The sequence below is a fragment of the Anomaloglossus baeobatrachus genome, chromosome 1, assembly GCF_048569485.1.
Source record: "Anomaloglossus baeobatrachus isolate aAnoBae1 chromosome 1, aAnoBae1.hap1, whole genome shotgun sequence".
NCBI lineage: Eukaryota > Metazoa > Chordata > Amphibia > Anura > Aromobatidae > Anomaloglossus > Anomaloglossus baeobatrachus.
In genome coordinates, this window is record NC_134353.1 from 533,608,118 (window position 1) to 533,621,373 (window position 13,256).

Sequence of the window (13,256 nt, forward strand, 5' to 3'; positions counted from 1 at the left end):
GTGTATTTGACTACATAAAAATAGCAGCTTGCAGCCACCCAAAATTGTCACATCCATTAGATGCGACAATCCTAGAACTTTACCAGGCTTTTCCTGATTGCTCTGGTACAGTGGCAATCAGGGTAATAAGGGGTTAATGACAACTTCCAGCTGCCACTAAGCCCTAGAGTAGTAATGGGAGGCATTAATCAGACCCCCATTACTAATCTGTAAGTGAAAAGAACTAAATACAAAGACCCAAAAAATCCTTTATTTTAAATAATAATAGCTGATCGAAATTTGTTCATATCCAATTAAAGGGATTGTCCATTACTTGAACAACCTTTCTGAATCCCAAAGTTTCCCCTTTTTAAAATAATAAAGTTTATACTCCCTTCTGGTGCCATTCTAGTGATATTGGCACGCGCTCTCCCAGGATCGTATATCAGTGTGACGTCACGTGATTTCTGCGACCAATCAGTGACTGCTTCACTCTCCTCGCTTTTGGACGTATCCTATACAGCCGGAGGAAGAGAGAGAGCAGAAGCAGCTCTCACTTCCTCAAGATGTAAGCAATTTTGGGGAGAGTGGACAAGCTATTTTCAGTACATTTTATCTTATAAAAGTTAAATAATAGATTCTTCTTACCTGTCTGTGCTCACTGCAAAACACTTCACCTCAATGTATGAATCTGCATCTTTGGGCGCACATTCAGCTGAAAACGGGGCTATTATCGGCGGGCCCCCTTTCTGCGACAGTGATCATCACGCCCCTGGTTGCTAATGGTGTACCAGATAATACACTAGATAGCAGCATTCCAATGGGTATAGCATATACATAAAACAACTTTTGATAATTTGGGATTAGAAATTCAGTTTACTTTACTGTTATATGAGGTTATATTGAATGCATAGACTTTTTCTAGTGACACTGCTAGTCAATAATTTAACATCAATAGATGAACCTATCGCCACAATGGATATTCACTTTTATGGGAAACAAACTCAGTGCATCAGTCTTAATTTTTTGTCTTTGTTTTTTTTCTTTTTTTTGAGGCTTTGGCTTTTTTTTACCATTGAAGAAAATGGTGGCCAGTTGAAAAACTGATAAATACCCACATCTATTTGTCATCAGTGTTTACTCAGGTTATTCTTTTTTTCTGCACACTCATCAGAATGTGTGAAGGGTGACAGCTGAACAATGTAGAGAATGGTCTGAAAAGTCAATGGCCCGGAATCATTAAGACTGGCGTTTTGTATTTCCGTGTTAATGAAAGGCACGCTGGAGTAAGATGTGCCAAATGAATTAAGAGGCATGCAAGTCTTAATCAATTTGACGAATCTAATAACTACTGTGCGCCTCTGCAAGGAAATCTACTCAAACTAAGGGTTGGTGTACATTTCTGACGCAAATTAAAATACATTCATAGTATAAATCATGCTGAATTTGTCGGGTTGGCTTCACCCAGCTCTGTACAGCCCAGCTCGCCGAGACTGGCCCTATAAACGCCAAAAGTGGCAAAACTGATATTTCAAGTAGATTTTTAAGCCAATCCCTTCACTGGCTTCCCATTGCCCAACGACTCCAGTTCAAAACCCCTAACTATGACCTACTAAGCCATCCGCAACCTGTCTCCTCCCTACATCTGTGACCTAGTCTCCCGGTACTTACCTACACGTAACCTCCGATCCTCATAACATCTCCTTCTCTACTCCCCTCTCATCTCCTCTTCCCACCATCCCATCCAAGATTTCTCCGTGCCTCCCCCATACTCTGGAATGGTCTGACACAACATATCAGACTCTCGCCTACCTTGCCAAGCTTCAAAAGGAACCTGAAGACCCACCACAAGCTTACAACCGTAACCCTCTGTCTGACACAGCGCCGAACAACCAGCTCTACCCTCACCTACTGTATCCTCACCCATCCCTTGTAGACTGTGAGCCCTCGCGGGCAGGGACCTCTCTCCTCCTGTACCTGTCTGTGCCTTGTACTGTTTATGATTATTGTACTTGTCCCTATTATGTATACCCCTTTCACATGTAAAGCGCCATGGAATAAATGGAGCTATAATAATTAATAATAATAATAATAATAATAATAACAGTAAAAATAATAATAATGATTTCAATCAATAGATCTTATTATAATAATAATTTCCACAATTGGATGTGTTTAAATAAATGTTCCTGTGCGGAGATAATCTTGTAAATGTGCTCCTGCTATGTACTGTGTAATAGCCATGTCTGACTATACCACATCTCCTGGGCTGGGGAGGAAGTAAGAAAGTATACAGAAACTACAGCATGGGATCACCATGGCTGCTTTTTGTGAGGTAAAATATTTAACTGCATAGGCAGAGAAATATTTTACTGCACAGAAAGAACCTGGATTCATGTTACATTGTCACAATATGCTACCTGGACAAGAGCAATGCCTCTATGAAGCAAAAAAAAAAAAATCATTCACCTGGTTCCACTGTGCACTGACATGAGATGATGAAAGTGGGACACGTGAAAGAAACTTGCAATACGCCAGCTGTTGCAAATCATGTTATCACGCCCACATGGGGATAAAGCAAAAGAATATAAAGACATTGCAGCATAGAATCACAGCTGATGCTTTTTGTGAGGTAAAGCATTTCTATGCCTGTTTTCAAAAAATACTTTACCTCATAGAAAGAATAATTTGCGATCCCGTGCTTTAATGTCTGTATACTCTCTTTGGCGTCCTCCCCATCCCAGGAGATGTGGTATGATCAGACCATGTCCCTGTATAGTCAGACACAGCCATTACACAGTATATAGCAGGGACACATATATAAAGATTATCTCAGCACAGGAACATTTTTTATATAATCACATCCAATTATGAAACTTATTATTCTAATCTATTGATTAAAATCAACTTTAAAATGAACACTGTTCATGGGAAAATTCCTTTAAAAGAAATATAAAGCATGCAGCAGATATAAATTTTGTCTAGCACCCCATGTGTTGCTTACAAAAATACACTGTCTTGAAAAGTATGCATACAAGTGAACTTTTACACATTTTTTCACATTATCTGCACAAATGTAAATATATTTTATTGGGATTCTATGTGATATACCAACACTGAGTAAATTGTGAAGTGTAAAGGAAATGATACATGGTTTTATAAATATTTTAAAAATATAAATCTGAACATTGTTATTTTAATTATGTATTCATCCCTCTAAGTCAATACTTTGTAGCTTTGCACATCTAGAGGCTAAACGTTTTGCTCATTCTTCTTTGCAAATTAGCTCTCAGTGAGATTGGATGGAGGCGTCAGTGAATAGCAATTTTCAAGTCTTGCCAAAGATTCTCAATGGGATTTAGGTCTGGACTTTGGGTTATTCAAACACATGACTATGCTTTAATCTAAATCATGCCATTGAAGCTCTGGCGCTCTGGCAGTATGAGACGTTTTACTTCTAGAAGGTGAACTAACGCCCCAGTCTTTTGCAGCCTCTAACAGGTTTTCCTCCAGAATTGCTCTGTATTTAGCTCCATCCATCTTCCCATCAACTCTGCCCAGTTTCCATATCCTTGCTGAAGAAAAGCCTCCCCAAGCATGATGCTGCCACCACCATGTTTGACGGTGGGGAAGTTATTTTCAGGGTCATGTGGAGTCCTGGTTTTCTAAGACACACAGCATTTTGCATTTAGCCCCAAAAGATCTACTTTACTTTAAACTGACCAGAACACCTTCTTCCACATGCTAGTTGTGTCCCCTACATGGCTTTTTGCAAGCTTCAAATGGGACTTTTTTTTTTGGCTTGCTTTCAAAAATAGCATTGTTCTTGCCACTTTCCCATAAAGGCCATATTTGTGACGTATACAACTAATACTTGTCCTCTGGGCAGATCCTCACCCCTGAGCTGTGGATATCTGCAGATCCTCCAGAGGGACCATGAGCCTCTTTGCTACTTCTCCAATTATTGCTCTCTTTGCTTGGGATGTCAGTTTAGGTGGATGGCCACGTCTTGGTAGGTTTGCAGTTCTGTCATACTGACCCATTTTTGAATGGTAGATGGAACAACGCTCTGTGAGATGTTCAGAGCTTAGGCTATCCCTTTATAACCTAACCCTACTTTACTCTTTCTCCACAAATGTATCCCTGACTTGTCTGGTGTGTTCTAAGGTCTTCATGATGCTATTTGATTCACAATGTTCTCAAACAAACCTCTGAGGTCTTCACAGAACAGCTGTAGTTATACTGAGAATAAATTACAGACAGGTGGACTTAATATTTTAATTGGGTGACTTTCGGAGTCAATTGGTCTTTCAGGATTTTATTTAGAGGTATCATACTACAGGGGTAGAATACAAATGCATGTCCCAAGTTTCAGATTTATATTTTGAATATATTTAGAAAACCATTTAATATTTCCTTTACACTTCACAAATACTTGCTTCTTTGTGTTGGCATATCACATAAAATCCCAATAATATACATGTAAAGGGACCTGTCACATGGAAAAATGCTAATAACCTGCAGATAGAGAGTGGCAGCTGTATCTGTGTCCCTGCATTGACTGACAGCCATGCTGCATTAGAAGAAGCTATCAGTAAGGGTCTTCATACACAGAGTGAATATGTGCTGGCGCTGCGCCCGTGACTGGAACCAAACTGTTGCCAGGAGGAATAAAGTTCTTTTCCTCCTGGCAGCAGGGTTTAGTGCGTGCGTCAGGCAGGTTCAGAATGCAATTAACCTGCAGATTAACCTTGTATATGCAGGTTAATAGCAATTTTACAGATTGGATGATGATATCAAGGCATGCACACACTCTGTACTGCTGGTGGATGTTATCCTAGAACAACGTATGGGAAATTTACAGGGTATTACAGTATCGGCATTGATCATGAGGATTTACAATATTTCATCCAACCATGGTGGAGACAATCTGTTGAATGCCAATTTATGCTGCAGATTTCTCCCTTTGCAATGCATGGATATACCCAACATACAGCTATACACTTACCCTCTCCATTTCTTTAAAGTCCTCATCTAGCTTGGTGCCTTCCGCTCCCCCAACCTTCTCACTCACTTTCTGTAAGAAAATTAGAACAAATTGTTAAACCCTCTGGTCTGCCACAATCTGCAGGTTCTGCTGACATTAATCTAATATACAGAATATTAATATTTTCTTCAAGCAAGCACAACATATTGGTTTACCTCCATAATTATTCTAAACATATTCTCACAAGCCGGTTAATAAGCGTAAATGAAGTGAAACAGAAGACATAATAAGATTAGTTTAGGTCATTTAGTGTAAGAAACAGAATTGTGTCTGTCATCTTTATTAATAAGGAATGAATGGCTGTCACACAGCTTTGCTACACTGTAATTTCTATGAAAAATAATGGAGCACAGTCTGCCCAATACAAGGAAGCTTATGTTCTATACCAAATGATTCGCAGTGACTTCTGCGATATCGTTACCGATATTGCTAGCGTGCGTACCCGCCCCCATCGGTTGTGCGACATGGGCAAACCGCTGCCCGTTGCGCACAACATCGCTCAGACCCGTCACACTACTTACCTACCTAGCGACATCACTGTGGCCGGCGAACCGCCTCCTTTCTAAGGGGGAAGTTCATTCGGTGTCACAGCGACGTCTAAGCGGCCGCCCAATAGAAGCGGAGGGGTGGAGATGAGCGGGACGTAACATCCCGCCCACCTCCTTGCTTCCTCATTGCCGGCGGCCGCAGGTAAAGTGAGGTTCCTCGTTCCTGCGATGTGTGCTGCCGCAGGAACGACAAACAATATCGTACCTGCAGCAGCAACGATAATCGAGAATAGGGGAGCATGTCACCGACTAGCGATTTTGAACGCTTTTGCAACAACATCGCTAACATGGCCGGATGTGCGTCACAAATTCCTTGACCCCAACGAGATCACTTGAGCGATCTCGTAGCATGTAAAGCGGCCTGTAGACCTTTTTTTGTCTATCTTTACACTAAACTCTTTTATTTTTATGCTTTTTAGCAACTATTTTGAAATATGACTCTAATAGGTACTTTGCACACTACGATATCGCAGGTGCGATGTCGGTGGGGTCAAATCGAAAGTGACGTACATCCGGCGTCGCTGTCGATATTGTAGTGTGTAAATCCTTTATGATATGATTAACAAGCGCAAAAGCGTCGTAATCGTATCATCGGTGTAGTGTCCGACATTTCTATAATTGCGCTGCAGCGACAGTACAATGTTGTTCCTCGTTCCCCTGCGGCAGCACACAATCGCTGTGTGAAGCCGCAGGAGCGAGGAACATCAGCTTAACTGCATCCTGCGGCTCACGCCGGCTATGCGGGAGGACGGAGGTGGGCGGGATGTTTACATCCCGCTCATCTCTGCCCCTCCGCTTCTATTGGCCGCCTGCCGTGTGACATCGCTGTGACGCCGCACGACCCACCCCCTTTGGAAGGAGGCGGGTCGCCGGCCAGAGCGACGTCGCAGGGCAGGTAAGTGCATGTGAAGCTGCCGTAGCGATAATGTTCGCTAAGGCAGCAATCACAAGATATCGCTGCTGCGACGGGGGCGGGGACTATCGTGCTTGGCATCGCAGGCATCGGCTTGAGATGTCGTAGTGTGCAAAGTACCCCTAAGTGTTAAATGCTACATCTCTAATACTTTGCCCAGGTTCACATAACACATTCTTATAGCATCATTTCAATTTTTAAGGTTTTTTTAATACGATTTTCGAAGGTGAAGTTAAGAGTGGAAGACAACTGTAAAGAAAAGACTAATGCCCTGATTCTACAAGCCGTTTTTGCAAGGATTTTTGTACTAAACTGCTTCAAATGTTGCAACATTTTTGCTCAACGGGTAGTTTTTTTGTGGCTGTTGTCATTTTTACAACTGACTGGCGTACATTTCTTTGAAGCAGAAAGATGCGCCAAATTCATTAAAGGGAATCTGTCTGCAGTTTTTTGCTAAGTAAGCTGAAGCCAGCATGCTGTATGGGTTAACACCAAGTTCAGGGAAGCCTGTTTTGTCCCAGTCCGATCTTTTGTTTATATCATATCTTTGTTTTACCAGCAGGACACTTATCATTGCTTGATCACAAACTCTGGTGCACAGCTGTCTGAAATGCTCACTGTCCATGTACTATCCCTACTGAGAGCCTGGTGTGGGTGGACACAGCTCCCTTGGCACAGCTGCATGATTAAAACGTAAAAATTCTGATTGTATCAGAAGGGCTGTACCCAGTAATCTAAGTGACATATTATTATTATTTTTTGTTATTATTATAGCGCCATTTATTCCATGGCGCTTTACAAGTGAAAGTGGGTAGTGTATAGGAGGAGAGAGGACCCTGCCCTCGAGAGCTCACAGTCTACAGGGAATGGGTGATGGTACAATAGGTGAGGACAGAGCTGGTTGCGCAGTGGTGTACTGGACTGAGGGCTATTGTAGGTTGTAGGCTTGTTGGAAGAGATGGGTCTTGAGGTTCCTCTTGAAGCTTTCCACGGTAGGGAAGAGTCTGATATGCTGAGGTAGAGCGTTCCAGAGTATGGGGGAGGCACGGGAGAAATCTTGTACGCGATTGTGGGAAGAGGAGACCAGAGAGGAATAGAGAAGGAGATCTTGTGAGGATCTGAGGTTGCTTGAAGGTAGGTACCGGTAGACTAGGTCACAGATGTAGGGAGGAGACAGGTTGTGGATGGCTTTGTATGTCATGGTTAATGTTTTGAACTGGAGTCGTTGGGCGATGGGAAGCCAGTGAAGGGATTGGCAGAGTGGCGAGCCTGGGGAATAGCGAGGGGAGTGGTGGATTAAGCGGGCCGCAGAGTTTAGGATAGATTGGAGGGGTGCAAGAGTGTTGAAAGGGAGGCCAGAGAGCAGGAGGTTGCAGTAGTCGAGGAGGGAGATTATAATGTTTTTGCTGATACTTGGTTAAGGAAAGCACGGATCCGGGAGATATTTTTGAGTTGTAGTCTGCATGAGGTGAAGAGGGCTTGGATGTGTGGCTTGAAGGATAGAGCAGAGTCGAGGGTTATTCCAAGGCAACAAGCTTGTGAGACTGGGGAGAGTGAGCAACCATCAAGTTTGATGGAAAGGCTTGTTGGAGGAGATGAGTGAGGAGGAGGAAAGACAATGAACTCTGTTTTGTCCATGTTAAGTTTTAGGAATCACGCAGAGAAAAAGGATGAAATAGCAGACAGTCATTGTGGAATTTTGGTTAGTAGAGAGGTAATGTCAGGTCCAGAGAGGTAGATCTGTGTGTCACCGGCATAGAGATGATACTGAAAGCCGTGGGATTCTATGAGCTGTCCCAGGCCGAAGGTGTAGATGGAGAACAGCAGGGGTCCAAGAACTGAACCTTGGGGGACACCGACAGATAGGGGGCGAGATGAGGAGGTGGTGTGAGAATGAGAGACGCTGAAAGTTCGGTCGGTTAGGTATGAGGAGATTCAAGATAGGGCCAAGTATGATGCCCAGAGATGAGAGAATCTGTAGTAGGAGGGTATGGTCTATTGTGTCAAAGGCAGAGGACAGGTCCAGGAGGAGGAGGATAGATTAGTGTCGCTTGGCTTAAGCGGTTAGTAGATCATTGGTGACTTTGGTTAGGGCAGTTTCAGTAGAGTGATGTGGTTGGAAGCCAGATTGTATCTGGTCAAAGAGGAAGCAGGAGGGGATGTATGAGGACAGTTCAAGATGGACATGCTGTTACAGTAGTTTTGAGGCACAGGGGAGAAGGGATATGGGGCGATAGTTTGACACAGAGGATGGGTCAAGGGAGGGCTTTTTGAGGATGGGTGTAATGGAGGCATGTTTAAAGCATAAGGGGAATACACCACTTGTTAGTGATAGGTTGAAGAGATGGGTTAGGGCTGGGATGAGGACTGCGGTGATGTTGGGGATGAGGTGCAATGGGAGTGGGTCCAGTGCACAGGTGGTTAGATGTGATCTTGAGAGTAGAGTGGAAAGATTGTTTTCTGTCATGGTGGAGAAGCTAGATTTGGAGGAAGAGGGCTGAGTAGCTATGATGAGGGGCCGTGGTGATTGTGGGCCAAAGATTGCTCTGATGTTGTCAATCTTCTGCTTGAAGAAAGAGGCAAAGTCTTCAGCTGAGATGAGAGGAGAGGGCGGTGGTGCTGGAGGACGGGGGAGAGGATTGAAAGTGTTGAATAGCTGTTTAGGGTTGTGAGAGAGAGAGGATATGAGGGATGAGAAGTAGGTTTGTTTTGCAGTAGTGAGTGTGGACTTGAAAGTGGTGAGGGACTCTTTATATGCAATGAAGTGCTCAGTGGAATGAGACTTCTTCCATCTGCGTTCAGCAATTCTCGAAGCCCGTCTCAGTTCTTTAGTCTGCCTCGTGTGCCAGGGTTGTCTGTTGATTGCGCGGGTTTTGGTGTGTGTGAGGGGGGCAGCTGATTCGAGAGCTGCAGAGATTGTAGTGTTGTATAAAGTTGCAGCAGCATCTGCATCGTGTAAAAATGCAATGTCTGTGAGAGGAAGAAGGGACTGAGAAAGTGCTTGTAAATCAAGGTGTTTGATATTTCTGCGAGGGTGTGAAAGTTTGTGGAGGGGGGGGTTGCGTACTTGGAGAAGAGAGGGAAGAGAATGTGAGTAGGTTGTGGTCAGACAGGGGGAGAGGTGAGTCAGAGAGGTTAGATAGGGAACAGAGGCGAGTGAAGATGAGGTCCAGCGTGTGGCCATCTTTGTGAGTAGCTGCAGAAGACCATTGGGTGAGGCCGAAGGAGGAAGTAAGTGTTAGAAGTTTGGAGACAGATGAGTGGGAAGTGTCAATGGGGATATTGAAATCACCCATGATGATGGTGGGGATGTCGGTGGAAAGGAAGTGTAGTAGCCAGGTGGTGAAATGGTCAAAAAAGGCAGTGGCTAGCCCTGGAGGGTGGTAAATGACAGCCAGTTGAAGGTTGGAAGGGGCGTAGATGCGTACGAAGTGCACCTCAAAAGATGGGAGAGTAACAGGGGGTGGTAGTGGAATTGGTGTAAAGGAGCATTGGTCGGACAGGAGTAAACCAACTCCTCCACCATGCTTGTTGCTGGGGCGGGGGATGTGAGAGAGTTGAGGACCGCCATAAGAAAGTGCAGAAGGAGAGGCTGTGTCAGAGGGGTTGAGCCAGGTTTCTGTGATGCCGAGGAAGGAAAGTTTATTAGTGATGAAAAGATCATGAATGTAGGATAGTTTGTTGCAGACAGACCGACATATCATTGGATTCAGAATCTCTGCTCTCAGATCAGGTAGCAAAAACCTGCTGACAGACTCCCTTTAAGGCCTCCGACACACATCCGTTAAAAACGTGCGTGTTTTATCCGTTTCCGTATATACTGGAGACACGGACAAACGTGCACCAATGTTAATCTATGTTTGTGGTCAAACTTGCGTTTTTCATCATGTCCGTGTGTCCGTATCCGTGATCCGTATGTGTTTCCGTTTTTCACGGCAGCATGTCCGTTTCCTGCATGGAACACGCACACACGGACACCATGAAAGTCAATGGTTTGGTGCGCACAAGTACGTGACACGGATGCATCTCTGTATGCTCTGTGTACGTTTTGTGCTTTTTTGTAGTGATGTTGGCTATTCTTTCTTTTTCTGTCTATGTCGGTCAATCTCCCTCAATCCGTCGGTCGGTCTCGCTCTGTCTGTCTGTCTCTCTGTCTTGTCTGTCCCTCTCTCTGTCTGTTGGTCAGTCTCCTCCCTCTCTCATACTTACCGATCCCCGATCACCGGCGTGGCGCTGCACGGTGTTCACACTGCTCCGGCGGCTTTTACTATTTTGATCATTAATCAATCTCGTATTCCCTGCTTTCCACGCCCACCAACGCCTATGATTGGTTGCAGTTAGACACGCCCACACGCTGCGTGACAGCTGTCTCACTACAACCAATCACAGCCGCCGGTGGGCGGGTCTATACTTTGCAGTAAAAAAAATAAATAAATAATTAAAAAAAACCGACATGCGCTCCCCCCCCCATTTTGATACCAGCCAGGGTAAAGCCACACGGCTGAAGGCTGGTATTCTCAGGATGGGGAGCTCCACGTTATGGGGAGCCCCCCAGCCTAACAATATCAGCCAGCAGCCGCCCAGAAATGCCGCATCCATTCGATGCAACAGTTCTGGGACTCTACCCGGCTCTTCCCGATATGCCCTGGTGCGTTTGCAATCGGGGTAATAAGGAGTTAATGGAAGCCCATAGCTGCCAATAAGTCCTAGATTAATCATGGTAGGCGTCTTACCGAGATACCTTCCATGATTAATCTGTAAGTTACAGTAAATAAACACACACAACGAAAAATCCTTTATTTGAAATAATAAACACTAAAAAAAACCCTTGTTCATCAATTTATTATGCCCCAAATACCCATCCATGTCCGGCGTAATCCACGGAGGTCCCGCGTCGCTTCCAGCTCTGCTACATGAAGGTAACAGGAGCTGCAGAAGAACACCGCCCGCTCCTGCCAGATCCACGCAGCAACTGAGGTGAGTATCGCGATCAGCTGAGCTGTCACTGAGGTTACTCGCGGCCACCGCTGGATCCTCCAACTGTGACAGCAAGTCGCCCGAGTGACAGCGATGAAGTAACAGGTGAGTTGCGGACACGGGGGGTGGACTCAAGCTAGCCGCGGGTAACCTGAGTGACAACAGCGGTAATCGCGCTGCTCACTTCAGTCACTCAGGGGATTAGCGGTCACTGGTGAGTCCTTCACGGGTGACCGCTAATCAGGACGCGACACAGACAGAGCCGCGGGATGACAATGAAGTCGGGTGAAGTTCACCCGAGTTCATTCTCAGCGCGCAACTCTGTCTGCTGTCAGCGGGTAATCAAACACGACATTTTACATTAAACACGGAACATTTCACACGGAAAAAACATTCAGACGTCAGTTACAAATCACACGCACACATGGGCATTACACACGCACACACGGCTAGCATACACCAGTCATACAAAGGCCACACGGACCATAAAAACGGACAAAAAAACGGATCACGGACCTGAAAAACGGCCCGTATTACACGTGCGTGGTTTTAACGGATGTGTGTCGGATGCCTCAGAGGTGCTGGTTTGCTGATCTTACTCCTACAAACAGTTTGTCAAGACTAGCATGCAAAATATCAGTCGTGATGAATTGCGGCTGGATACCCTTTTTTAAATCTACTCCATTTTGGCTTCAGAGACTTCATGAATCTACAAGTGTAAAGATATCATTGTTCACATAAGAGAGCTAGTCTGTGAATTGTCTATGGAAAATCTACATGTACAGTACCAGCAAAGTCAATGACATTTTTACCCATTGCAATAAGTTTAAATCCACAACAAACTGACAAATTTGCAGATAACTCATGTGGCTTTGGCTGTGGATTCTTGGGAATCTGTAAGTTATATGTGCACACAAGTATATGGTATAGGGAACATTTATATATATACAGCTCAGCTTTCCAATATGTTCTGCTGTACAGCTGCATATAATGGTCAATGGTTAATATCAAAAGCATTCTGAAAAAATGTGGATTTCATTATTTTTATAGATATTTTCAGATAATCCCCTCCCCCAAGGCTCTGTTCATTATCATAATTTGTATTCTTTCTAACTTTTTGATTGTCCAGATAACAGAGGAACATAGAGGTTAGCACTTTCGCCTTGCATTGATTTTGTTTAATTTTGGAATGTGGAAGGAAACACAGGCAAAGTGATAGGTTAATTGAAATCTGATATAATTGGTCCCAGCGTGCATTGGTCTCAGCAAATTTGTTTCCTCTACAAACTTTCTATTGTGCTTATAGACGTTTAATGGTTTTCTGCATAGTAAAACCTCTTCTTCACACAGTCTAACTTCTGGCATTTTGGCTACATACACATGACAGTGTTTTCGTTCTGAGTGCTGTCCATGAAAAAAATGACAGCACTTTTATTGAATAAGGCCAGTGGGATGGCCATTTCTCTAAAGTGTCCAAGAGCCGTTTTAAAACATAACGCAAAGCCACATGAAACTTATGCTACTACAGGCAGCCTGTTGTCATGGTAGTAACGGATTGACTGGGAATCGGAACTCCTAAGCTCACCCTCAGGCTAGGGGAGCCCCCTAACTGTCCCTCATCCTAGAGGTACGTCTAATGGTGGCATGGTCTGGATCCCCAGTGTAACCCTAACTCCTGAGAAGCCCTGATCTTATACCCACTCGCCTCCACCCCGGGAGGGGGCCAGGACTGATGTGATAAATCCTCACACAAATAGACAGACAGGGAGGAACTAAAACTCAAACTCACAGC

The 13,256-nt window shown here is 44.3% G+C and overlaps 1 protein-coding gene across 1 annotated transcript in view; it reads right to left on the bottom strand.

Annotated features, from left to right (window-relative positions):
• SH3GL2 (SH3 domain containing GRB2 like 2, endophilin A1) overlaps positions 1-13,256 on the bottom strand; it is a 247,014-nt gene that overhangs the window by 103,876 nt on the left and 129,882 nt on the right. The window contains exon 2 of the mRNA XM_075316478.1: positions 4,988-5,056. Coding sequence (XP_075172593.1) covers positions 4,988-5,056 — 69 coding nt within the window. The remainder of the gene's footprint in view (positions 1-4,987; positions 5,057-13,256) is intronic.